Here is a 27,379-nt window from a genome sequence, read left to right on the forward strand (position 1 = left end):
CTGCGGTGTTGGTGCTTGCCAATTAGGAACACCTACCCGCTCCTTATGCCATTTCTGTCATGCTGGGTTTTTTTAAAGTTTTCTACACTGGGGGCTTACCTGGCCACGGTGCTGCCCGGTTACCGCTGGGTTAGTGCAGGAGCTCTTACCACTTCCTGAATAGGTGGTACTAAGGAGTCCTCCGGGAAATGGCCGCACGACAAATGGTTAACTTGCTATATGGCCATTTCCTTTATAACAAAACAAAATGCCTTTTACCCGCTGTCGTAAAAGGGGACCTCAGTGCAAACTCGCTTGTCAATGCCACAACAGGCTCCCTTTTACTGCAGCATGGTAAAAGGGGCCCTAAGAGCCTCATTTACTAATGTATGCTAATGCATATCATATGTTAATGCAGTTTAATATGTTAAACTAGTTGAGTCTCATTATTCTTAGTGGAGCTTATTTGTTAATGTGTGTGAGTTCATTAACGCTGGTTCATAAATGAGGCCTTAAGTCTGAAACACTCAAAATCAGAGGCCCTATGAGTAATTCTGAAAAACATTTTTTTTCCTTTTAAAACTCAGGCATATTTATCATTGATTTATCTATGAAATTTGGGCCACATGTGGTTAAAGCTTCACACAATGACTTTGTAAAATTATGCATCAGGTTTGTCTCTCTTTATACCTTTCACACAGGAGTGCAGCACTTTGCTACTGAGCCATTGGGTTGGTCCTTTGAGAACTAATTCTAAGGAGTAGCTTTTCAGTAGAATAGAATGAAATGGAACTCTTTATTTGTAATTTAATTTATTGTTTTATGAGTTGTCTTTCCAGTAATATTGCTCAAAACAATGTACAATCATAAAATCCATTTGTACTTAAGTTCTTTTACAACCTTGTGTTTTCCTTGATGTCTGACACTTGGTGAGTAAAGCACTTTCTTGTTCCATTAATTGTAACAAGTTGGTTTATGATGTATCAGATCAGTACTCCCACACAAGGACTGTATAAAAGCCAAAGTAGTAAAAATGTCGGTATTCAGCCCATCATTGATTCTGCTGAAAATTTGCTCTATTCCTTTATTGTTTTCCTTGTTAATACCAAATGATTTTAGGTGCACCATTTTTTCTTTGTTTTCATGCTTTGTGTCTAGGCCTTCCGCTTTTAAGTTTTAGCTGACAGACACTAATAAAACATGCCTGCTAAAAATTAAATGAAAACAGGTCTGAGCGGAAAGACAATACAGTGCTGGCTATGAATGGTGGCAGAATACTGGGGGCCCTGTTTTCAAAGGCACGCTAGTGTTTTTAGCGTTTGCTAAATGTGCACTAAAAAGTAGCATGCGCTAACTATGTAGATGCTCACAGGAACATTTTTAGCATACACTAAAAACGCTAGCGAGCCTTTGTAAACAGGGCCCTGTCTATCTCACTAGGAAGTACAAAGAAATTGCTTTAGAGACAGACCTGTTCAATGTTTAGAAAGATCTGGGTTCCATTGGATTTGTTTTGTCAATAGGTTAATTATATAAAGAGGATTGAATTTTTTTTTTTTTGTTAAAAGGGACTAGATATTTGTTAGACCTGGGGCTTTTAGGATTTTTTTTTTTAACTATTTTATGCTGTATTTGTTTTTTGATACCTCTGTAAAAATACAAAGTTTAAACTGAAAAAATAAAGCAGGTGTTTATTGAATAAATACCAGAAAAAAGATTATTTCCCTTAGGGGTCCTGTGCTGAAAAACGGCTTGCAGTAGTGTAGGCGTGGGTTTTGGGCACATGCTGATCCATTTTTCAGAGTGCCTGTAAAAAAGGCCATTTTAAAATTTTTGCCAAAAATGAACATGCAGCAAAATCAAAGTTGTCATATGTCCAATTTCGGTCTGTAACCTTACCACCAGTCATTTACCTAGTGGTAACATCTCACACGGTAAACGGGCGGTAATGACCTACGTGCATCAAATGCCACTTGGTGCGCGTCCGATATGAGTCTGAAAATAAAACTTATTTTTCAGCCATGAGTATTGGATGCGTGCCAAAAATCAAATTACAATAGCCACATGGTAACCGGGCGGTAACTCATTTTGTTGTGCATTTGGGCATGCGTAGATGTGGGCCCCTTATACTTTCTTGCCCTTCCCTTGTCTGTCTTAAGATGATGGATCTTTCACGCTGGTTTTGTACCTTTTCCATGCTGATGATTAATTAATTGCAGAAATTATGGACTTCTGTACTTTCTCCTCCTGCTGGCTCTGCTCTATAGTTGATTCAAAAGTGAATAGCAGAGCTTTTGCTAAGAGGACAGAATGAACAAGGGTGGGAAGTTTGAGTGGGAAAGACAAAATTTGGAGATGTTTGAGGGCAGTTTGGAAGAGAGTGGTGGGGCTAGGGTTGTGTTTGTAGTGTGGTGCTAGATCTAGAGCAATGGTTCCAAAACTATGGATCAGGACACCAAATGGGATAACATCATCTATGGATAGAATCTCAGAAGCAAGGCTACCTCTTCTCTGTCTGGACTTCCACTGTGACCTATTTCTAGTACTTCCAGTCAACATGATTTCTTGAGCCAGTGAAAATGCATAGGTCCTTACTCTTTCTTAGTAAACTTGCTGTTAGATTGGAAACCCATGCAGAATATTGCTTTTTTTTTCTTCTAAGTAGAGGACCAAACCCAAAGCCTAGCAACAGCGATGCCATTGGTGAATATGAACCCCTTCAGTGCTGGACAAGTAATGATGATGCCATACATTATCTGACTCAGAGTGAACAACACCCCCAGATGTATTCACACTTGTGATTTCTGTCTGCGGTTGTGCAAAAATATCTTCAGCTGTCTGAAATTGATTGCAGATGTCTGAAATGTTTAGCCTTTGGCCTGGTCCTCTCTGTGACTTAGGCTTGGGGCAGAAAGATTGATGTGTAAAATGACATGAACCTACAAAAAGTCATACCAGAAGCTCTCTCCCTCAACCTTTCACAAGCACATTGGATGATAACCCCCTCCCAGAAATACATCATTAGGGCAGAGCCTGAGACCTGATTAGACCAGTGCCTTCAGTGAATGTAGAGATGTGCAATAGAAGTCAACTAGGCAGAAAGAACAGAACAGATAACATAAAGAAGTAGAAAGGAAAGCATCAGAGAAGAGAAGAAGCTAAGACAAAAAAGATAGAAGAAAATGTCAATCACGAGGAGAAATGAGTCACCAGGAAAGGTTGCCTTGTTATGTTCCACATTCTTGGAATGTTGGATGAGGCAAATCCATGAGAAATTCATGTCTCACTCAACATTCCAAGAATGTGGAACATATATATGTCTATATATATTTTTAAGGTTATTTAGCAATATTAACCTTTGGAGGTGCCAGGGTAGCTTCATCCAAAATCTATAAAATGTATTTCTGCTGTCTCTCTTGACCTTCTTATCCATTATAATAATTCATAACCTGTAGTAATTGGCTTATTATTTGAAAGAATAAATGTCTTGAAACTTGAGATGAACCTAATGATGCATTTTGTGATGTGCTGTGGACGAAGAACTTGATCAACAACCTGTAATTAGTTGAAAAATAACACATAATTTATAAACACCTAAAAACCACCTTATGTGCCAAGCATCCCAATACATGCAATTACATTTTAGGTTTGTAGAGCATAAATATAGCAAAAAGATAGTGAACCTTATTCTTTCTTATTTTGCTTGAGGTGGGAACACCACAAAGGGCAAGAAACCAAGAGATAAGTCTCTGTTTTTCATATCAGCTGCTATTTTACTGTGGGGCTCTTTTACTAAGCTGGATAGGCACCTATGTGCACCCAATGTGCACCAATTTGGAACTACTGCCCAACTACCGCATGGCCTGGGTGGTAATTTCATTTTTTACACGCATCCACTACACACACTGGAAAATTTCTACCATGCGGCGCTAACCGGACGGTAATCGGCAGTGTACGCACGCTGACGATTACCGTGCGGTTAACGTGTGAGACTTTACTGCTAAGTAAATGGGTGGCAGTAAGGTCTCAGGCCCAAAATGGATACGCGCCAATTTTTATTTTGCCACACGTCCATTTTCGCCCCCCCCCCCAAAGGCCTTTTTTGCAAGTGTGCTGAAAAATGGACCTGCGCGCGTCCAATACACACGTCTGCACCAGTGCAGGCCATTTTCAGCACACCTTAGTAAAAGGACCCCTAAATTTCTATTCTTGAGAACCTAATAATGCAGGCATATAAGGGTCAATATTTAGCCCTGTTTAACTGAGTAGGAAAGGCTCCTACCCGTTTAAATAATGCTGACTGGATCCACTTAACCAGATAGTGGCACTCAATATTATATCTGAGCACCGTGACACTATCTGGTTAGTGCTGAGGTGGACCTTTGAGTTATCCAGGTGCTGCTGATATTCAGTGCCAGTACCCAAATAACTGAGTAGACAAGCAGGACCACATAAAAAGCAGTCCTAACTATGCCTAGTTAGTTATCTGCACACTGATACTGAATATTGGCAGTTCCAGATTAGCTTCTAGGAGCTGCCAATAACTTGGATTTTAAGTGCTGGTACACAGATATGGCCCAGTACTGACTATCCAAATCTAAGTCTGTCTGTAGCAATCAGTGTTTAAAAAAAAATTGCTGCCTGCTGAGGGCTGCATATTGACCAGATCGATTTTTTAAGTGAGAATATTAACAGTATAAATTAGCAGGTAAATCAATGGGGCAGAAAACAAAAGTTGCTTCTGGATAAGGTATGATATTCTATAAGCAGCAAAGCTTCTACAACTGGGAGCTGGGATATATCCTGCAGAGTGGGCAAGAATATATAGGCAAAATGAATCGATCGACTGTTCATTTTCTGTTGTTTTCTGCAATGTCACTGTGGTACTTATTTTAGAAGCACTATTTATATTTTAGATATTCATAAACTTTTCTATGTTCCATGAATGTCCAAACCCTGATTTAACAAAGCAGGGATATGAACATCTAAACCTGCAGAAGGTGCATCTGGCAAGGGGACATAGTCTGGGTGTATTTTGGTCAGGACTTACATAGGCTTAAAAAAGAGACATTAATTCACCAATGTAGAAGGAGAAGGAACGTTTGTGTTAGATGTCAGGAGCTAGACCAGCTATGTAAGACATCCAGGGTGCCTTTTTTTTTTTTAAATAGAATTAGTAACTGTTTGCAAACATAACACAATGTAAGAGCAAAGCCTGTGTGATATATGCAGGGAGCATGCCCAGCATCTGTCTTGCATGTACTGCATACTCCATCTCATCCCCTCACCCCGTAACCAAGAGCTGCCTCCCAACCTCTCCCTACAAGAGTTCAAATCCCCCTCTTACCACTCTTTAGTTCTGGTCCCCCTCCAGACCCTCCCATTGAGTTCCAATCCCCTGATACCAAACCCTGCCACAGACACATCAGCCATCTCAGATACTATTGCTGTCCTGGGCAGCAGTGGAAGGAGATCACTGCTGCCTAGAAGCACTGAGAGGAAACACTAACACCCTGGATAGGTTCTGGGGAAATAGTGGGGTTGAGGCTAGGGGTTGGGGAGGATAGGGCCCTGGGAAGCTATGGCTGATGAATGTGGGATGGGGGTTTGATGTTGGGTTGTTGGAAGGCAATGGAGGGATCGGAAGGGAGATCAGCACTCATATGCGGAACAAGAGGAAGATTGGAACTCTTGGTTGGGGAATCAGGATGGGGCTTAGGTACCTCGGTGAGGGAGTTATGAGAAGGCTGAGGAACTCTTGGTGGGGGTCGGGTGACAGCTTGGGCCAATATGAACATTTATATTCCTGTTTCATATGCTGTGAAATTAACATTTATGTGCCTGCTTTTTCTCGTTCATATTTTGGACATTTTTTCCCCTAACATGGATGTTCCTGCTGCACATAGATGGCACACACACATCCATTTCACTGTGTAATTTAGAACAGGTTCTGTATTGGCAAATTCTGTTGTAAAATAGTAGCGGAACTTCATATGTCCCAACCTGGATGTCTAATATCAAAATTGACCGTTCGTTCTAAAATACCGCTCTATGGGGGATCTTTTACTAAGGTGCACTGGTATTTTTAGTGTGTGTTAAAATTAGGCGTAAGCTAAATGCTAAAGATGCCAATGTATTCCTACTGGTGTCTTTAGCATTTAGTGCGCGCTTATTTTTAACACGCGCTAAAAATGCCAGCACACATTAGTAAAACACCCCCTATGTACCATATGGCTTTGATGTTTGGTTATCCTACAGTATTGCTTGTATGTATATGTAATATTTTGTTGATGAATATAATTTGGTTAAGAAAAACCAAGGAGAAGAAAATAGTGAAAATGGAAAAAAAAAACATGTGCATGTTCCATACAATTGACTAACTGCAAAATTGACAATGTATGTTTGTAAGTAGGAAAATTTAAACACTTTTTTTCCTCTCAACTTTTACAGGAATTGACTATTATAACAAGGTCATTGACGATCTTTTAACCAATGGAATTATGCCTATGGTAACACTCAACCACTTTGATTTGCCTCAAGCTTTAGAAGATCAGGGTGGTTGGCTGTCAGAGAACATAGTTGGTTTTTTTAACAAATATGCAGAGTTTTGTTTCAACACCTTTGGAAACAGAGTGAAAATGTGGATTACAATAAATGAGCCTTCCATTGTTGCTAAATATGCCTATGAAAATGGACTTCATGCTCCAGGGATAAAGGAATCAGGAACAGGAGCTTATCAGACTGCACATAACATGATTAAAGCACATGCTAAGGCCTGGCACACCTACCATTTGCTATTTAAGGAAAAACAACATGGTTTTGTGTCTCTAGCCCTAAATGCAAACTGGGCAGAACCTTTAGATCCAACTTCAGAGGCAGATGTAAAAGCTACCGAACGGTATCTGGCATTTTCTCTTGGCTGGTTTGCTAAACCTATATTTATTGATGGTGACTACCCACCTTTGATGAAATCTTCTGTTGCTGCAAAAAGCAAAGAGCAAGGCTATCCATCTTCAAGGCTTCCAGAATTCACAAAGGAAGAGATGCAAATGATAAAAGGCACAGCTGACTTCTTTTGTCTTAATTATTATACGACTCGCAAAATAAGGCACCAAGAGTATGCACAGGCTCGGCCAAGTTTTCAAGCAGACGAAGAAGTGGAAGAAATTAAGGACCCATCTTGGCCCATTAGTAGCATTGAATGGCTAGCTGTCGTTCCTTGGGGTATACGTAAACTACTAAAACATATCAAGGTATTTGCTTTTCTGTTTTCTATTGTTGCTATATTCATTATGTTACATTACATTATACTAGTCTTATATTCCACTAATACCATGAATAGTTCCAAACGGATTACATGCTAAACAAGAGTGACCCACAAGTTCAGATGTTACATATCACTCAGTTAATAACTACAATAAAGATGAGAAAATATCAACTAAAGAACAGTTTCTATACATTGAAATACTTCTAAAATAAAAAATGTCTGAAGTGACTTCCTAAAATATAGAACATTTCCTATCAACCTAAGTTCTAATGGTAGGGAGTTCCAAAATGATTCTGCCTTATAAGAAATGGATGGGCCCTTTCACAAAGGCGCGCTGAAAATGGCCTGCAGTAGTGTAGACGTGTGTTTTGGATGTGCGCAAAATAATTTTTCAGTGCACCTGTAAAAAATGCCTTTTTAAAATTGTAAGTTGTGCACTTAAGTGCCACATTTAGGCATGCACCTTTACACCTGCTATTGACATGGCATAAGTGGGCAGACCTAAATGTAGGCACATAGATGCAGAGTTACAGTGGTGTTCTATAACAGATTCTTGGCACCCACCCACATTCCACTAAACTATGTCCGCAAATACAAGTGGGTTGTGTAATTTAATAAGAAACTTTTTATGTTGTTTGTTGTTTATTCCGTACTTGATATACTGACTTTTCTTTATGTACTGCCTTTTCCATCTTAACACAAAGATAGAAAAGAACTACAATATAATGATAGGACAGAAAGGAAAAAAAGGAAGCAATGCTTCTGCTCGGCCATCTCAGGCAGATTAGGGATTTCCGGAAAATTCTAAAGAAAATAAATGAGCCTTCAGAGAGGCCTGAAATCAGAGATAGAAGAGCTTTGCTCTGAGTTTTACAGGCAGATAATTCTAGAGGGAAGATGTGGTAAAGAGAAAGCTGAGTGGTAGATTCAAGGCAAGAACAGTGAATGAAAGGAATGGATAACTAGTAGAAGAATAGAAAGTATGCGCAGGTCGATATAGGACAATGAGAGATGAAAGATAAGGTGGGATCGCAGAGTGTAGAATCTTAATTGCCAAAGTCAATATCGTATGCTGGATCCAGAAAAGGATCGGAAGCCAGTGGTGTTGTTTCAGGAGCCGAATAGAAGTGTTCTGAACAGATTGAAATTTCTTTTAAAAGTAAGGACAGAAGAACAGTATAAATGTTTTTACAATAATTCAGTTTAGAACAGTCAAAGGCATAAAGAAGTGTAGCATGAGATTTATCATCAATGTACGGGCATAATGTGCAAATAGTATACAGGGAAAAGAAACATGATCTCATGACAGAGGAAACCTGGGAACTGAAGGAGAGATTTGTATCAAGAATAACGCCTAAGTATCTTGAGGAATCTACCAATTGTAGAAGGGAGCACTGAAGGATGAGAGAAATGGAAGGATAAGAGGAATGACCTGTGACTCAAAGGGCCTGAGATTTGGAAGGGTGAAGTACCAAGCAATTTGAGGTAGTCCATTGATAAATTAAGTTCAAATATGTATGAAAGATCAGGTGAGTAGGGGTTAAGATTGGTGAGTAGAAGAATGTCATCTGCAAAGATGTAACAGTGTATATTAGATTCCTGAATGAGTGTGGCTAGTGGGCTGAGGGAGATATGAAAAAGAAGAGGCAAGAGTACTGAGCCCTGGGGTACCCCACAAGAAAGAGGGAGAGGGGCTGAGTCGGAAGAAGCCACAACAGTACAGGTACACTCAGATAAAATGAAGTGAACCAAAGAACCAGAAACACCCAAAGATGAGAGTCATGAGAGAAGTGAACAAGAACGACTAACAAGATCAAAAGCTGGAAATATAAAGAGAAACCAGCAGAACAGTGTCACCATGATCAAATGCAGAATCAATATCATTGAGTAAGGAAGTGATTATTGTTTTTGTACAGTGGTCGGGGTGGAAACCAGATTGAGTGGCGTGTAGGAGGTTAGATGATTCAGAGTGTTGAAGGAGTTCTGAAAACACTACCTGCTCCATGAGTTGACAAGAAAGGGGATGTTGGAAATGGGCCTGTAGTTACAGTCAGCAGAAGCGTCAAGGGTGACCTTCTTAAGAACAGGATGTATAATTGCAGATTTACAGGGCACCAGGCCTGATGAGAGACTATTACCATCCATATTAAGAGCCAGTGGGAGGAGACCATGGGTATGGATTCCAATCCAGGCAGAGAGGATAGGATCAAGGGGGCATGTGGTTTTCCTGGAAGAGTCATAAATTTGGGTGAAAGATGTTAGAGAGGACAATGCACAAAAAAACCCCTTTATAAAAATTGCCCTCATAGTTAGTAATGTACTTAATTTGATGTGGCTTGCAGTTTTTTTTTCATAAGCTTTGAAAGTAACTTCTGGTGTCTTGATTGTAGGATACCTGTAACGATCCCATCATTTACATCACTGAAAATGGATTTGCTCAAAGTGACCCTGCTCCACTCGAGGATGCTCAGCGATGGGAGTACTTCAGGCAGACACTGCTGGAGATCTTAAAAGGTGCAATTAAAAGTGGTGGAAGATTAATTATCTAAACTTAATTAGCATCCTTTCTCCTAGATTTCTGTCTGTATACTATCAAGCCCAGATGATTTATAAATGGCACATCAATCAAAGAATAAAAATGTGATGAGAGATTTCTAAGTATTAGGTAGCTACGCATTTGAATTTTGCTAGTTAATATATGTGTAATTAAGATTAGAATACTGGCAACATTTTTAATTGTGCCTTTATATATAAACTTTTGTAATATAAGACTGTCTCTACTACCTTATCAATATTTATATTCATTTAAAACAAATGCATAAAACCATTGTATGCAGTTTACAAATTAAACATCCACTGTAAACCAATGACATCATAAAATGAAAACTGAACATCTACTTTAAAAAAATAATTTAAGAAATTGCAGTTGTCCTCACAATATAAAAAATCAATTTAGTTAAATGCTCACCAAAAAAAAAAAAGGCCTTCAGGCACCTTCTGAACCATCACTCATCAGCTTTAGCTCTAACAGCTTCAGGTAACGTATTCAAGAGACAAGGAGTCACAACAGTGAAGGGCTATAGACCATGTAACAATCAGTTTTGCTAATGGTACAGTAAACAGGTTGTCAAAGCTCGAGGATAAAACACATGTAAACCGTGTTTCACCCATGCACTAGCTCTGTCCCCGGGTCATAAAAAAAAAATCCTTTCACAAACTTCATAGTCTTCACTTACTGTCAGGCCGCTCTTACCACACACCTTATTTCTAGTCCACATACAGTCGAGCTGGAGTGGGTCAATGGTCCGGAATAGCGATCCTGGGGTTTGGGAGACACTGTTCCTAGTTGTGGGTTCCACTCAACTCTTCAGTCCTGGAACTACACGGCACTCCAAAGGTTTAACAACAAACCTCAATTTTTATTTAACTTCTGCAACTGGCAGATTGCAACTTCAATGATTTCTTCACAGCAATTGCTTATATAAACTCTTATTCAACCTATACCCTTTCTTCCCATGTGTATATACAGGAGATTCTCTTATTTATTTGTCAGGGCTGTTCACATTTTCACAAGCACCCGTGTCTATGCCTATCCTGTTTGCCAGATGTAACCCCAGGACTGTTCTCTCCTCCAACGACTCACTCTGCTACCATCAGGCACAGTCCCTTATGGCTGTCCTCCCTTCGCAGGTGTACCTCACAGAGTGGCACCCTGGCTTAGAGCAGGCTACGTCCTGCCCTGAACTCTGCTTATAGGCCGGACTCCCCAATCTGCCCAAAGCTCTGACTCCTTCCCAGTTGTTGTGAGTGGGGCAACAACTGCTCCTCATTTCTAGCCCAATCTTAAGGTGGTGCTTCAGGATCCCTGTTCTCCTTCTTTCGGTCTCTTGGCAGGGGCTTGCAGGCAACCAAAGATCCCTCTAAAGGGAAACACTTAACTATGTCTTCTCCTAGGCTTCCCCCCCCCCCCCCCCACCCCTTGTCACTCTTCAGAACTAGGGAACTATCTCTCTGCATTTTATTTCCAAACTATTCCCCTTGGACTGGGATTTCCTCCCACCTAGGGACCTCCCAGTGACTCTTTACAGGGACTTACTCTTCTTAGTAATCCCACCCTAACAGGGGACTACACACATGCTACAACCCCAAAACTTCTTTAAATAACCTGCGGCATTTAAAAGGTCCCTGAGTATTCTGAAGACAAACCAACAGATTTTAAAATTTTACTCTTTCTGCCATAGACAACCAAAGCAGGTAACAAAGAACCAGAGTGATATGCTCACAGCTACCACAGACAGTCAATAACCTGACAGCAGCATTCTGTACTAACTGTCTAATGCAAAGTTGAATCGATGAAAGACTCAGGTAAATAGGATTGCAGTAATCTAGACCTACCAGAAAAAGGATGACTAAACAAAAGTAAACAGAAACCATAAAATGGATGACTGAACAAAAGCCAACAGTAGTCAAAACATAAGCATTTATATGCATACTTTTGAAAATTCAGTTATCCAGCTTATAATCGAAAAAGAAAAACGCCTATATTTCGACCCAAATCGGGAGATGGGCGTTTTTCTCGCAAAGGCGCCCAAATCGGTATAATTGAAAGCTGATTTTGGGCATTTCCAACTGCACTCCGTCGCGGAAACGAATAAAGTTGATGGGGGGCGTGTCAGAGGCGTGGTGGAGGCGGGACTGGGGCATGGTTATCAGCTGAGGAGAGATGGGCGTCTTTAGCTGATAATAAAAAAAAAAGGCGTTTTGTCCGCGATTTTGGGTCACTTTTTTTGGACCCTTTTTTCTCACGAACAAGTCCCAAAAAAGTGCCCCAACTGCCCAGATGACCACTGGAGGGAATTGGGGATGACCTCCTCGGACTCCCCCAGTGGTCACTAACCCCCTCCCACCAAAAAAACCCCCCACTTTAAAAACTTTTTTTCCAGCCTGTATGCCAGCCTCAAATGCCGTACCCACCTCCATGACAGCAGAATGTGTTCGATCCTGTCACAGCCTTTCCCTGGGTCAGATGTGGCTCTCGGGTGCAGTACAGGGTCACATCAGCATTGCATTGTGGTGGGTATAGGGTATTGGGCTCCGTGATTTCATTAGCTTTTGTTACAGTCTCACGATGTTGGTAGTTGGTAGGCTCTTCTCCCATGGTGCTTTTCCCTCTGCTTACTGGGTCAGAGTGTGCCCTGCATTGTTTCCTGTTGTAGTCCATGCGGTAGTAGCCATTTTTGTAAGCCAGTTTTACTTCCCTTTCCTGTGTTAGCCACGTTACAGAACTTAGTTCTTACCTTGAATGTGGCTGAAAGAGGGCATTGTACAGCATTCTTCCAGCTCTGACCTACTGCTAATCTCAGTACCAGGGAAGCTCGTTGCCAGTGGGGCACAACCTCTGATCTGCAGTTAACTGTGAGTAAATGCGGTTATTCCAATAAAGGATGTTTTCGGAGAGATTAGTCTTCAGGTGTCAACTGGTGTGCCAATGTTATACAGCAGCAACAAGTCCTAGAGGCCTGCGTGTATGCAGGTCCCTGGAGCACTTTTAGTGGGTACCGCAGTGCACTTCAGCCAGGTGGCCCCAGGCCCATCCCCCCACACACACACCTGTAACACTTGTGCTGGTAAATGGGAGGCCTCCAAAACCCACTGTACCCACATGTAGGTCCCCCCTTCACCCCTAAGAGCTATGGTAGTGTTGTACATTTGTGGGTAGTGGGTTTTGGGGGAGGGGGGTTGGGAGCTCAGCACCCGTGGTAAGGGAGCTATGCATGTGGGAGCTTTTTCTGAAGTCTACCGCACTGACCTAGGGTGCCCAGTTGGTGTCCTGGCATATCAGGGGGGCCAGTGTACTATGAATCCTGGCCCCTCCCACGACCAAATGGCTCGGATTAGGACGTTTTTGAGCTGGGCGTTTTTAGTTTCCATTATTGCTAAAAAAAAAAAAAAAAAAACGCCCAGCTCAAAAATGTCCATTTTTCCGAAAATACGGTTCGGCCCGCCCCTTCACGGACTCGTTCTCGGAGATAAACGCCCATGGAGATAGGCGTTTGCGTTCAATTATGCCCCTCCACATGTGCCTAACACTGTGCAGTTTTACATGGTAAAAAGCGCACACACCTAAGTTCCATGGAGTAATTTTCAAAGTGGAAGTATGTACATACTTTTGCTTTGAAAATGTATGGAACACTGCACAAGGAAAAGTGAGTATGAGCAATTGTAAAATTACTACCATATGATTTTGTTAGTTCAGTCTAATTCTTCAAGTAGTTTCTAGGAGGAATACAGGTTTCTTTTGCTTTTTTGGGTATTTGGCTCAAACAAAATTGACTCTTAGGAGCCCTTAACTTGTGGTTAGTGTGTGGTAACAGGCTACTGCACAAATGCATTAAAGTGTTTTGAAGTAGTTTGGCTGTTACTGCATGTTAAACTGTGTGTTACAGAATCTTTCATAATTTTTCTCCAAGTGGTCATGGAAGCATTAGCCAGCTAGTGTGTTATACTTACCATGTATTAACTGGCTAACAGAGAGTTAATGTGAGAACGCTTAGTGCTTCCTAAATGGGAGGCAGTACTACCATGTTAGACCTGCAAAAACAAGTGGGAAAGTCCTTAAAGTGATGCTTAAAATTTGCAGTTATCGTGCAGTAAGATCTCACATTAAGACGCCTTAACTTCAAATTCTAGTGCACTTTAGTAAAAGGGTCCTTTAGTGGAATGATAGCACAGTCAGCTTTCATATGTAACTTGTAGATCTTTCACCCATTTTCATCCTTCTTGTCCTTCTATTTAGGCCACAGTATCAGCAATTTTCTAGTGGGGCAATAGATCAGTGCTTTTTTTTTATGTTTCAACATTTTTTATTGATGTGAGCAAAGGTAAATAAACAACAATTGCCTCCATTCTTTGGATACAATCAGGCTCATTTTCAAAGCACTTAGCCTCCCAAAGTTCCATAGAAACCTATGGAACTTAGCCTCCCAAAGTGCTTTGAAAATATGCCTCAATGTCTACTTTTTGCAAGTGGATCAGTGCTTTTTAAGCCTGTCCCAGAGTACTGCCTAGGAAATTTGGCCTTCAGGATATCCACAATGAATAGGCAAGAGATTGGTTGACGTGGAAGGCATTTTCGATATGATGTCTAAGTCTGACTAAATCTGAATAGGAAAGAAGGTAATTTTCGAAAAAGAAAAATGTCTAGCTTTTGTTCTCCGAGGACAAGCAGGCTGCTTGTTCTCACATGTGGATTGACGTCTGCGTCAGCCCAGGAATCAGCATTTTACAAGCAAAATATAAAAAAAGTTTTGCCAGAGCCTTATGGTGCGCATGCAGTGCGCACCACGCATGCGCGGACTGATTTCCCGCCTGTCGCATGAGCGCGTTCCCTCAGTTGTTTTTTCTCCGCGTTGAGGTGCGGTGTTGTTTTTCGCTGTTCCTCACAGGCCCAGGAGAGAGTCTTCGTTTTTATTCTTTATTATCGTTTCTAAAAATAAAAACATTTAAAAAAGTAGATAGTTCCTTTACTTTTCTTAGTTTTTCTCCCTGTTGAAGTTTCCTTTCTGTTTCGAAGCGGCCGGCTTTAGGCCACGCGGTCGGGTTTTTTTCCCCTTATTTTTGTGCCTTTTTCTTTTAACAGGCACAATCCTGTCTTTTGATTTCGCCGAAGCCGTTTTTCCTTCCATGTCATTGAAGACTCCCAGCGGCTTCAAATGTTGTAGTGAGGCATCGAGTGGGTCTCCACCTGCCTCGAAGCCTCTTGTTATGCAGGCCCCCCAGGACCGACCTTCGTCGGACCCGGCCCTGAGGAGGCGTGAGGATTCCACATCCTCATCGGTACCAAGGAGTCTCGATGACGGGCGTCAAGCAAAGAAGCACCGTCATCATTCTCCTTTGACACACGGTGCTGGGAGCTCTGGGCCGTTGAGGGAATCGACACCCGAGAAGCGTTGGCACCGAGAGGATTGCTCCCCCTTTATTCAGGAGGTGCCGATGCGTCGGTCTTCTGGCAGCCTGGTACCTGTTCCTGAGCCTTGACAGATTCTGCCACCGGCTCCTTTACCAATCCCGCAGCCTTGTCCGACGGTGGCTCTCGACCAGCGCATAAGGGGCCTGCTTCCAGAGCTTCTTGAAGGATTGCTGCGCCAGTCTGCTTCGGTGTCAGGGGTGCTTGTGCCTTCCGTACCATCTGCTGCAGCGGCATCTGGCCTTTCGCCTGTGGTGAGGTCCCCGACCTCGGTGCCGCCTGCGGCATTGGTGTTGGCTGCCACCCAGGTCGACTCCCCTTCGACGTCTGTGGAGGAAGCTTTACCGCAGTCCAGGCGGGTGTCGACTTCTCGGCATCACCATCGAGGATGTTGTTCCTTAACATCGAGGCAGGTTCAGTTTCAGACTGCTCTGAGGGATGTCTTGTCCGATACTGAAGATGAGCGTTCATGGGAGAAAGAGGAAGATCCCAGGTACTTTTCTTCTGACAGGTCCTATGGGATTCTCTCTGATCCTTCCCCTCCACCAGAAAGGAGACTTTCTCCACTGGAGAGTCTATCCTTTAGAGGTTGAGGATGAACCCAGGGCTGAGATGCTCGAGGTCCTGGATTATCCTTCTTCGCCTAGAGAGGCTGCAACGGCTCCTTTGCATAATGTACTGAAGGAAATCTTTATGCGAAACTGGTCGTTCCCTCTGTCTAATCCCGTGATCCCGAAAAAAGCTGAATCCCAATATCAGATCCACGGTGAACCTGGTTTGATGAGGTCTCAGCTACCTCACAATTTCATGGTGGTGGAGTCCGCCCTCAAAAGAGCCAAGAGCACTAGGGACTATGCCTTGGCGCCCCCAGGCAGAGAATCTAGAACCTTGGACTCTTTTGGGAGGAAGATATATCAGGCTGCTATGCTCGCTGTCAAGATCCAGACTTACCAGCTCTTCACGAGTGTCCACTTGCGGAACTCAGTGAGGCAACTGTCCAGCTTGTTTTTTTTTTTTTTGTTACATTTGTACTCTGTGCTTTCCCACTCATGGCAGGCTCAATGCAGCTTACATATTGTATACAGGTACTTATTTGTACCTGGGGCAATGGAGGGTTAAGTGACTTGCCCAGAGTCACAAGGAGCTGCCTGTGCCTGAAGTGGGAATTGAACTCAGTTCCTCAGTTCCCCAGGACCAAAATCCACCACCCTAACCACTAGGCCACTCCCTCCAGAGCAGGCCGAGGCTTTTCGCCAGGTGGTCAGGCAGCAGAAGGCGTGTCGAAAATTCCTGGCCAGGGGTACGTTTGACACTTTTGATGTAGCATCCAGGATCGCTGTCCAAGGTATAGTGATGCGCAGACTCTCATGGTTGCGTGTCTCTGACCTGGATCATTCGGTCTAGCAGTGGATAGCGGATGTTCCTTGCTGGGGGGATAACCTTTTTGGTGAGAAAGTAGAAGATCTAGTTGACCAGATCAAGAAGCACAATGATGCTATGGATTCTTTCTCCCACTGTGCGTCTTCTGCTACTGCCTCCTCATCTAGGAAGGTTTTTGGAGGGAAGAGGAGTGCTCCCTATTCCTATGCTAGGCGTAGGTACACTCCTGCTTCTCAGCAACCTGCCCAGGTTCAGTCCCAGAGCGCTCGTTCTCATCGACAGCGTGCTCCTAAGGCTACTGCGGCTCCCCAGCAAAATCAAGGGACGGGCTTTTGACTGGCTCCAGTTCAGCATAGCCTCAGTAAATGTGTCCGTACAGGACGACTTGCCAGCTGGGGGGAGGTTAATGTTTTTTCACTAGAGGTGGCCTCTTATAACCTCAGACCGGTGGGTTCTTCAAATAGTCCAGTTAGGATAACCCTCAATCTGGAATCCAAGCCTCCAAATTATACACCGGGAGCTCAGTCCTACAGCTCCAAGCACAAGCAGGTACTTGCGGAGGAACTCTCCGCCATTCTAAAGGCCCAAGTGGTCAAACCCGTTCCACAAGGGGAAGAAGGGCTGGGATTCTATTCCAGGTACTTCCTTGTGCAAAAGAAAACAGGGGGAATGAATCCCATCCTAGACCTATGGGCCTTGAACAAATTTCTTATCCGAGAAAAGTTCAGGATGGTTTCCCTAGGCACCCTTCTTCCCATGATTCAGGAAAACGATTGGCTATGCTCTCTGGACTTAAAGGATGCTTACACACACATCTCGATACTTCCAGCTCACAGGAACTCTTCGATTTCAGCTGGGAAAACAGCACTTTCAGTACCGTATACTGCCCTTTGGCCTGGCGTCTGCGCCCTAAGTGTTTACAAAATGCCTAGCTGGGAGTGCATGTGTTTCCTTATCTCGACGATTGGCTGGTGAACAGCACCTCAAAGGAAGGTGCTCTGGAGTCCATGCGAATGACTGTTCAGGTGCTGGAGCTACTGGGATTCGTCATAAATTATCCCAAGTCCCATGTCACCCCAGTCCAAAAATTGGAATTAATTGGAGCTCTGCTGAACACTCAGACAGCTCGAGCTTATCTCCCTGAGGCAAGGGCAGACAACCTTCTGTCCCTGGTGTCCATGGTTTGAGCATCTCAGCAGGTCACGTCTCGGCAGATGTTGAGACTTCTGGGGCACATGGCCTCCACAGTTCATGTAACGCCCTTGGCACGTCTACATATGAGATCAGCTTGATGGACCCTAGATTCCCAGTGGTTTCAAGCTGTGGGGGATCTAGAGGATGTAATCCAGCCGTCCACTGACTTTTGGAATTCTCTTTAGTGTTGGACGATTCGATCCAATTTGACTTTGGGGGCGACCATTCCAAGTTCCTCAGCCATGAAAAGTGCTGATGACGGATACATTTCTCCTGGGGTGGGGAGCTCATGTAGATGGGCTCCACACTCAGGGAGCCTGGTCCTTTCAGGAAAAAGGTCTGCAGATCAATCTCCTGGAATTAAGAATGATCTGGAATGCTCTAAAGGCTTTCAGAGATTGGCTGTCCAACTGAGTAGTCTTAATTCAGACAGACAATCAGGTTGCCATGTTTTATACCAACAAGCAGGGGGGCACTGGATCTCGCCCTCTGTGTCAGGAAGCCGTCCAGATGTGGCTTTGGGCTCGCTGTCATGGCATGTTTCTCTGAGCCACTTATCTGGCATGCGTAAACAACAGTCCGGCTGACAGGTTGAGCAGGATAATGCAACCTCACGAGTGGTCACTGAACATGGGCGTAGTCCGCAAGATCTTCCGAGCATGGGGCACCCCCTCGGTGGATCTTTTTGCCACTCAGATCAATTACAAGGTTCCTCAATTCTGTTCCAGGCTTCAGGCCCACGACAGACTAGCGTCAGATGCCTTTCTCCTACATTGGAGGACAGACCTTCTGTATGTGTATCCTCCCATACCTCTAGTAGGGAAGACTTTACTGAACCTCAAGCAAGACCGTGGAACAATGATCCTGATTGCACCTTCTGGCCACGTCAGATTTGGTTCCCTCTTCTTCTGGAGTTGTCCTCCGAAGAACTGTGGAGATTGGAGTGTTTTCCAACCCTCACCTCTCAGAATGAGGGGTCGCTTCTGCATCCCAACCTCCAGTCTCTGGCTCTCACGGCCTGGATGTTGAGAGCTTAGAATCGCCTCCTTGGGTCTTTCAGAGGGTGTCTCCTGAGTTTTGCTTGCTTCCAGAAAAGATTCCACAAAAAGTTGTTACTCTTTCAAATGGAGGAAGTTTGCCATCTGGTGTGACAGCAAGGTCCTAGATCCTCTTTCTTATCCTACACAGACCTTGCTTGAATACCTTCTACACTTGTCAGAGTCTGGTCTCAAGTGATTAGTGCTTTTCATCGCTGTGTAGAGGGTAAACCTATCTCTGGACAGCCTTTAGTTGTTCGCTTCATGAGAGGTTTGCTTTTGTCAAAGCCCCCTTTCAAACCTCCACCAGTGTCATGGGATCTCAACGTCGTTCTCACTCAGCTGATGAAAGCTCCTTTTGGGCAATTGAATACCTGCCATCTGAAGTACTTGACCTAGAAGGCCATTTTCTTGGTGGCTGTTACTTCAGCTTGTAGGGTCAGTGAGCGTCAGGCCTTAGTAGTACATGCACCTTATATCAAGTTTCATCACAACAGAGTAGTCCTCCGCACGCACCCTAAGTTCCTGCTGAAGGTGGTGTCGGAGTTCCATCTGAACCAGTCAATTGTCTTGCCAACATTCTTTCCCCGTCCTCATACCCGCCCTGGCGAAAGCAGTTTGCATGCCTTGGACTTCAAGAGAGCATTGGCCTTTTACGTGGAGCGGACAAAGCCCTTTAGACAGTCCACCCAGTTGTTTGTTTGTTTCGATCCCAACAGGAGGGGAGTTGCCATCGGAAAACTCACAGTCTCAAATTGGCTACCAGATTGCATTTCCTTCACTTATGCCCAAGCTGGGCTGTCTCTGGATGGCCATGTCACGGCTCATAATGTTAGAGACATGGCTGCGGCACTGGCTCACTTAAAGTCAGCCTCCATTGAAGAGATTTGCAAGGCTGCAACGTGGTCATCAGTCCACACATTCACATCTCACTACTGCCTTCAGCAGGATACCCGACGTGACAGTTGGTTTGGGCAGTCAGTCCTGCAGAATTTGTTCGGGGTTTAGAATCCAACTCCACCCCCCTAGACCCATTTTTGTTCTGTTCCAGGCTGCAGTCTCAGTTAGTTGTTTATGGTTTCAGGTCAATCTCAGTTATGTCCTCGCCGTTGTGAGGCCCAATTGACCAATGTTCATTGCTTTGAGTGAGCCCGGTTGCTAGGGATATCCCACATGTGAGAACAAGCAGCCTGCTTGTCTTCGGAGAAAGCAAAGATACTATCTGCAGCAGGTATTCTCCGAGGACAGCAGGCTGATTGTTCTCAAAAACCCGCCCACCTCCCCTTTGGAGTTGTTATTTGCTTCTTTTTATGCTTTTTGATTTAACTGAGGGAGAGCACTCATGCGACGGGTGGGAAATCGGTCCGTGCATGCGCGGTGCGCACTGCACGTGCACTAGAAGACTCTGGCAAAACTTTTTAATGTTTTGCTTGCAAAATGCCGATTCCTGGGCCAACGCGGACGTTAACCCACATGTGAGAACAATCAACCTGCTGTCCTCAGAGAATACCTGCTACACGTAAGTATCTTTGCTTTTCTTCTTTCACCTTTTTGGTGTTTACCTTTAATTCTGAATTGCCTCTGGACAATTGTCTCTGTCCAATTTTGAATTGGATGACTGGATAATACACAGGATGGCATTTCTTTTTTATATATTTTTCCCTTTGGTATTCAAGGCTCTGTTGTACCTTTATTTACAATACAAGGATACTTGTGTTTATTTGCTGGAACCTTAGTAATTAGAATGTTTTTAAATAAGGCTGCATTCATGATTTACTGAGCACACTAATCAAAAGCGCTATCAGAGCTGCCTAGGTGGAAGGAGAGGTCAGCATTAAAGAATGACTACTAGATTCCATGCAGCTGGAGCAAGAGATAAGGTAAAGCAAAAGGAGGATGAAATGAAAAGGAACAAAAGTCCAAGAAGAAGTATTGATAGGAATGCCTATTTTTTTTTGAAGAGCCAGCCTGTGTACAGAGCATAGCAACAGAAATCTTACAAACCTAACTGCAAAAAGTTACATTTAGATATAACAGCATGAGATGAGTGCAGAATTTATATATGCATAACCAATAAAACCAGTTTCATTATGCATTGCATCCATAGTTGTGCAACAAATGTGGAGGCTACTTCTAGAGATTCTGTAGGTCCTTACTGTGACGCAAATTCCTTTGGAAGAAGTAACGAGTATAGCCATCACCACACTAATACAAGGTCTAACCTGCTTGTTGAGTTATCTAATAAAATTTAGACTTCTTATCTTTCCTGGCATGCCAAAACTGATTACACACCTGTGATAACATTCAAAATCTGTACTAAACAAGTTAAAAGCTAAAAGGTAACTTCTAGAAATTGGCACCTCAGTCTAGGTGCCCCAATGCCAATGGCAATTGGTGCCAGTTCCATTAAAGAATACTAGTTTAAAGTCAGCATTGGCACGCCCATGTGTAGGCGTGTCCTGATAAGCTATGTCATTGGCAGGCGTAAGTTGGCGCTCCTAGGTGTGCCATGTGATACACATAGTTTATAGTAGTTTTTAAATTATGTGCCTAACTGGGAGACATGCTCCTGGCCCACCCATGCTCCACCCACATGTATGCCCTCATGCAGTTAGGCACTATAGCATTTAGGTGCTACCTTATAGTGCCTATGTGCCTAGTGCACATAGAGGGGCATTTTTGAAAGAAACGTCTAAATCAGAATTTGGACATTTTACAAAAACGTCCAAATTCCGAACGGGAAAGAAGGTCATTTTAAAAAAAGATGGACGTCTATCTTTTGTGTTTGAAAATACTATGGATGTCCTGTGATTTGGATGTCCCTTTTTTGGTCCATTTTCAAACAAAAGACATCCAAAACAGAGGAGGAGTGGCTTAATGGTTAGTGCAGCAAGCTTTGATCCTGACAACTTGGGTTCAATTCTCACTGCTGCTCCTTGTGACTGTGGGCAAGTCAAATGTACAAAGGGGATTTTTGAATATGACATCTAAAGTCTGAATTTGGACAGGAAAAGTCATTTTCTATAAAAAAAAAAAAAAGTCTATCTTTTCCTTTCGAAAATGCTGTTTGGAAAAATGTTTTGTGATTTGGATGTTTTATTTTTTGGTCCATTTTCAAACAAATACATCCAAATGCAAAACTTGGACGTCTTTGTTTTGTTCCATTATTGCTGAAAGATGTCCATGTCTTAAGAACGTCCAAGTCCCGCCTTGAACACACCCCTGACACGCCCCCTTCAGATTTGGACTTCCTTTTGGTGAACTTCAGAGAAAGATGTCCAAAAAGAGGTTTCTATAATACTGATTTGGATGTTTCTGTGAGATAAACGAGGGTGGTTTCTATTATCTGATCACAGAGAAATGGCAACAAACGGAGAGAAGGAAGCAAAAGAAAGACAAAAAGACTTTATGTGGTAGCAGTGCTACAGACTTTTAAATGTGATTGTTTAATTGTGTTGGCCCTCTCTTCTGGAATTCCCTGCCTGAGGAATTTCAAAACGCTCATTCATATTATGCATTTTGTATCCTTTTAAAGACTGGGATGTTCCGTCAATATTTTACTTGATGTGTTGTAGATTTTATTTAAACTGTACTGTTTGTTCATAAGATTCTATTATGATTATAAATTTAATGAATATTATACTTGTAAACTGCTTCAACACCTTGGTATAAAGTGATATATAAAATGAATAAATGCAATCCAATCCAATGTATGGGGTAGAAACAATAGGATATTGGTCTCTGAACATTTCCAGTAATAGAACCAATAAAGCTGACTCATACACAATGAAATGGGACTACACTGCATAACTACTGTCTTTAAGGCAACATAATAAAAACCTGTTTTGCATGGGAGAGTATTGTGCTTTGGGCACCTTTTCTCCAGTAGCCATTTAGCAGCCTGCTGGTTCTTGAGGAATATAAAAAACAGTTAATTAGCTACTGCTTCATCTCCACTTCAGGCAAGTCTTTCAATTGAAATTAACTACATTAAAACTGTACTACTGAAGAATGAAGAGATATACAGTACTGCTTAGAAAATTGTGAACACTGCTGCTTTTTAGTGAAAATGCTATGCATTCCTTAATTCATTACTTAGGGGTCCTTTTATCTAAGAGTGGCCTAGTGGTTAGAGCACCAGTCTTGACATCCAGAGGTGGCCAGTTCAAATCCCACTGCTGCTCCTTGTGACCTTGGGCAAGTCACTTAGGGGGTCTTTTACTAAAGCTTAGCTTGAGTTATCTACAGCAGGCCCACAGGAATAAAATGGGCCCTGTTGCTGAAAAGTCAAGTTAAGCTTTAGTAAAAGACCCCCTTAACATTCCTTTGCCTCAGGTACAAACTTAGGGCCCTGTTTACTAAGCCTCGCTGTAGGCACACTAACTTTTTAGCACACGCTAATGATAGAGACACTATGGGTGTCTGTGTTGTTAGCACACACTAATTTTTACCGCATGCTATAAAGTTAGCGTGCCTACAGTGCGGCTTAGTAAACAGGGTCCTTAGGTTGTGAGCCGTCCAGAGACAGGGAAATACCCAGTTTACCTGAATGCAAATCACCTTGAGCTACTACTGAAAAAGGTGTGAGCAAAATCCAAATTAATAAATAAAATTAATTATATTCCTGTGGGCGTTTTATCATTTAGCATGCGCTAATCTGTTACTGCACCTCAGAAAAAGGACTCCTTAGTTTATTTGTAATGAACGTTTACATAAATAGAAGAATGCTGCATCAATATTGTGGTACTTTAGTGCTAATTTCATAACTATATGGTGATTTTGCACTCTTATCCTGTGCTACCAGAAATTGTAAAAATGCTAGATTTATTCAAGTTTAAAACAACTCTGCTTACTCACTGAACTTAAGGCCCCTTTTAGTCACTGAACTTGAGCCATCTTGGATAATATAATATGAGTTGTCTTTTGGTTTCATTTCCTTGAACATTTGGTGATTGGAGTGAAAATTTGGCATAATTTGTAAGTTGTTTATTTCTTATTTTAATAAGAAATTAATCAAAATTAAAAGAAACATTCAGTTTCTTCCCAAAAGCATGCCTGCTCGTGAGAAAAAATATGCCATTGTACAAATTGTACAGACCAGAGCTCCTTTCCATCAAGTTTCACATCAAATAAGCATTTCTGTGTGATGTATTTTGGCAAATATGAAGGTAAGCAAACTTTTTTATTTGGAAGAGGAGGGATTATGATGTTTATTTTTGTCCTTTTTTCTTATGTGATTAATTCACAAGTATCATTTATTTCTTTATAATTTGTGTTTTAGAAACACAATGAAACAGGATTGGTGTCATCGAGTAGGTTAGCTCATTTCCCACTGCTGCTCCCTGTAACTCTGGGCAAATTGCTTAACTCTCCATTGCTGCAGGTACAAAGTATGATATATAAACTGCTTTGATTGTAACCTCAGAAAGGCAGTATATGAAATGCCACCCCCTTTTATTTTCCATGCCCATTTTAAGACATTAAGGGCCCTGTTTACTAATCTGTGCTAAGGGCACGGTAGAGTTTTTAGCGCACGCTAAACACGAAAGACACCAATATATTTCTATGGGTGTCTCTAGCATTTAGTGCACGCTAAAAATGCTAGTGCACCTTAGCTGACAGGGTCCTAAGATTGCTACTACTATTACTACTACTATTTAACATTTCTAAAGTGCTACCGGGGTTATGCAGCGCTGTACAATCTAACAAAGAAGGACAGTCCTTGCTCAAAGGAGCTTACAATCTAAAGGACAAAAAAGTGCAGTCAATCAAATTGGGAGCAGTCTAGATTTCCTTGATAGAGGTACAGTGGTTAGGTGCCGAAAGCGACATTGAAGAGGTGGGCTTTGAGCAAGGATTTGTTGATGGGCAGGGAGGGGGCTTGGCATATGGGCTCAGGGAGTTTATTCCAAGCATAGGGAGATGAGAGGCAGAAAAGGCGGAGCCTGGAGTTGGCGGTGGTGGAGAAGGGTACTTAGAGGAGGGATTTGTCCTGTGAGTGGAGGTTACGGGTAGGAGCGTAAGGGGAGATGAGGGTAGAGAGGTAATGAGGGGCTGCAGATTGAGTGCATTTGTAGGTTAGTAGGAGAAGCTTGAACTGTATGTGGTACCTGATCGGAAGCCAGTGAAGTGACTTGAGGAGAGGGGTGATATGAGCATATCGGTCTAGGCGGAAGATAAGATGGGCAGCAGAGTTCTGAACAGACTGAAGGGGGGATAGATGGTTAAGTGGGAGGCCAGTGAGGAGTAGGTCGCAGTAGTCAAGGCGAGAGGTGATGAGAAAGTGGATGAGAGTTCGGGTGGTGTGCTCGGAGAGGAAGGGGCGAAGTTTGCTGATGTTATAGAGAAAGAAGCGACAGGTCTTGGCTGTCTGCTGGATATGGGCAGAGAAGGAGAGGGAGGAGTCGAAGATGACTCCGAGGTTGCAGGCAGATGACACGGGGAGGATGAGGTTGTTGTGGACTGAAATAGAGAGTGGAGGGAGAGGAGAAGTGGGTTTGGGTGGAAAGACAATGAGCTCGGTCTTGGCCATGTTCAGTTTCAGGTGGCAGTTGGACATCTAGGCAGCAATGTTAGATAAGCAGGCTGATACTTTGGCCTGGGTTTCCACAGTGATTTCTGGTGTGGAGAGGTAAAGCTGGGTGTCGTCAGCATAAAGATGGTATTGGAAACCATGAGATGAGATCAGCGACCCCAGGGAAGAGGTGTAGATTGAAAAAAGAAGGGGTCCAAGGACAGATCCCTGAGGAACTCCAACAGAGAGCGGGATGGGGGTGGAGGAAGATCCATGAGAATGTACTCTGAAGGTACGGTGGGAGAGAAAAGAGAAGAACCAGGAGAGGACAGAGCCCTGGAACCCAAATGAGGATAGTGCAGCAAGAAGTAAATTATGATTGATAGTGTCAAAAGCAGCAGATAGGTCGAGGAGAATGAGGATGGAGTAGTGACCTTTGGATTTGGCAAGGAACAGGTCATTACAGACTTTAGTGAGTGCCGTTTCTGTCGAGTGTAGAGGACGAAAACCGGATTGAAGTGGATCGAGGATGGCATGAGAGGAGAGAAAATCAAGGCAGCGGCTGTGAACGGCGCATTCAAGTAACTTGGATAGGAAGGGTAGGAGGGAGATGGGGCGGTAGTTGGAAGGACAGGTAGGGTCTAGTAATGTTTTTTTGAGAAGTGGTGTGACTACAGCATGCTTGAAGGTGTCAGGGACAGTTACAGTGGAGAGAGAGAGGTTGAGGATATGACAGATGGGGGGGTGACAGTAGGAGAGATGGTGTTTAGTAAGTTGGTGGGGATGGGATCAGAGGAACAGGTGGTGCATTTCGAGGAGGAAAGAAGGTGGGCGGTTTCCTCCTCGGTGATATCAGGAAAAGAGGAGAAGGAGGCCTGGGTTGGTTGGATGAGGGAGTGGGTCAAAGGGTGAAGAGGAGGAGGTGGCTTGGTAGTGAATTTGAGGTTGATCTTCTGCACCTTGTCACGGAAGTAGTCAGCTAGTGATTGAGGAGAGAGTGAGGAGGGGGGGTGGGAGCAGAGGGCACTTTGAGGAGGGAGTTAAGGGTGGCGAAGAGACGACGAGGGTTGGAGCCGAGAGAATTAGTCAATTGGGTATAATAGTCCTGTTTGGCAAGGAATAGGGAGGACTGGAAGGAGGATAGCATGAATTTGTAATGAATGAAGTTGGTATGGGTGCGAGATTTCCTCCAGAGGCATTCGGCAGATTGGGCGCAGGAGTGAAGGTATCAGATGCAAGGGGTCAGCCAGGGCTGGGGATTAGTACTCCTTGTGGGACGGGAGATGGATGGTGCAAGTGTGTCCAGAGCAGTGGAGAGAGTGGCATTGTAAGCAGAGTCAGCCTTGTCGACAGACTCGGAGGACATGATGGAAGGGAGTAGATTAGAGATACAAGAGGATAAGGTGGGAGGGTCGACAGCCTGGAGATTCCTGAAAGTATTGGTTAGTGTTGGGCAGGACTGAGGGGGAGGGTAATGAAGTGTGAAGGTGATCAGGTGATGATCTGAGAGAGAAAGAGCAGAGGCGCAGAAATTGGAGGGTGAGCAGGTAGAGGAGAGGACGAGGTCAAGACAATGGCCAGTTTGGTGAGTAGGGGTGGTGGAGCTCAGCTGGAGTTTGAAGGAGGATGTCAGAGTGAGGAACTGAGAAGCGTAGGAGTCAGATGGGTCATCAGCATGTATGTTAAAGTCTCCAAGAATGAGGGACGGAGATGAGGGTTCAAGAAAAACAGAGAACCAGGCATCAAAGTCGGTAAGGAAGGAAGGGAGGGACTTATCGGGGGCGGTAAATGACTGCAACTCTGAGTGGCAGCGGGTAGAATAGACGGATGGAGTGAACTTCAAAGGATGAGAAGCAGTGAGACTGCGGTAGAAGGAGGGGTTGAAAACTACAGGAGGGCGAAAGTAGAAACCCGACTCCTCCTCCGCGGCCAACTGGGCGGGGAGTGTGGGAGAAAAGATAACCTACATGGCACAGGGCCGCGACTGAGGCAGAGTCGTTGGGTGTGAGCCAGGTTTCAGTTAGGGCAAGCAGTTGGAGGGA

General features: G+C 43.4%; 1 protein-coding gene across 3 annotated transcripts in view; it reads left to right on the forward strand.

Annotated features, from left to right (window-relative positions):
* LCTL (lactase like) overlaps positions 1–27,379 on the forward strand; it is a 193,449-nt gene that overhangs the window by 67,006 nt on the left and 99,064 nt on the right. For all 3 annotated transcript variants that reach the window (XR_003940714.1, XR_003940715.1, XM_030191236.1), the window contains exons 4-5: positions 6,430–7,232; positions 9,637–9,760. Coding sequence is in view for 1 of the 3 variants with exons in the window: in XM_030191236.1 (XP_030047096.1) it covers positions 6,430–7,232; positions 9,637–9,760 (927 nt within the window). In the remaining 2 variants the exon portion in view is untranslated. The remainder of the gene's footprint in view (positions 1–6,429; positions 7,233–9,636; positions 9,761–27,379) is intronic.

The sequence above is a fragment of the Microcaecilia unicolor genome, chromosome 2 (genome assembly GCF_901765095.1).
Source record: "Microcaecilia unicolor chromosome 2, aMicUni1.1, whole genome shotgun sequence".
Classification (NCBI taxonomy): domain Eukaryota; kingdom Metazoa; phylum Chordata; class Amphibia; order Gymnophiona; family Siphonopidae; genus Microcaecilia; species Microcaecilia unicolor.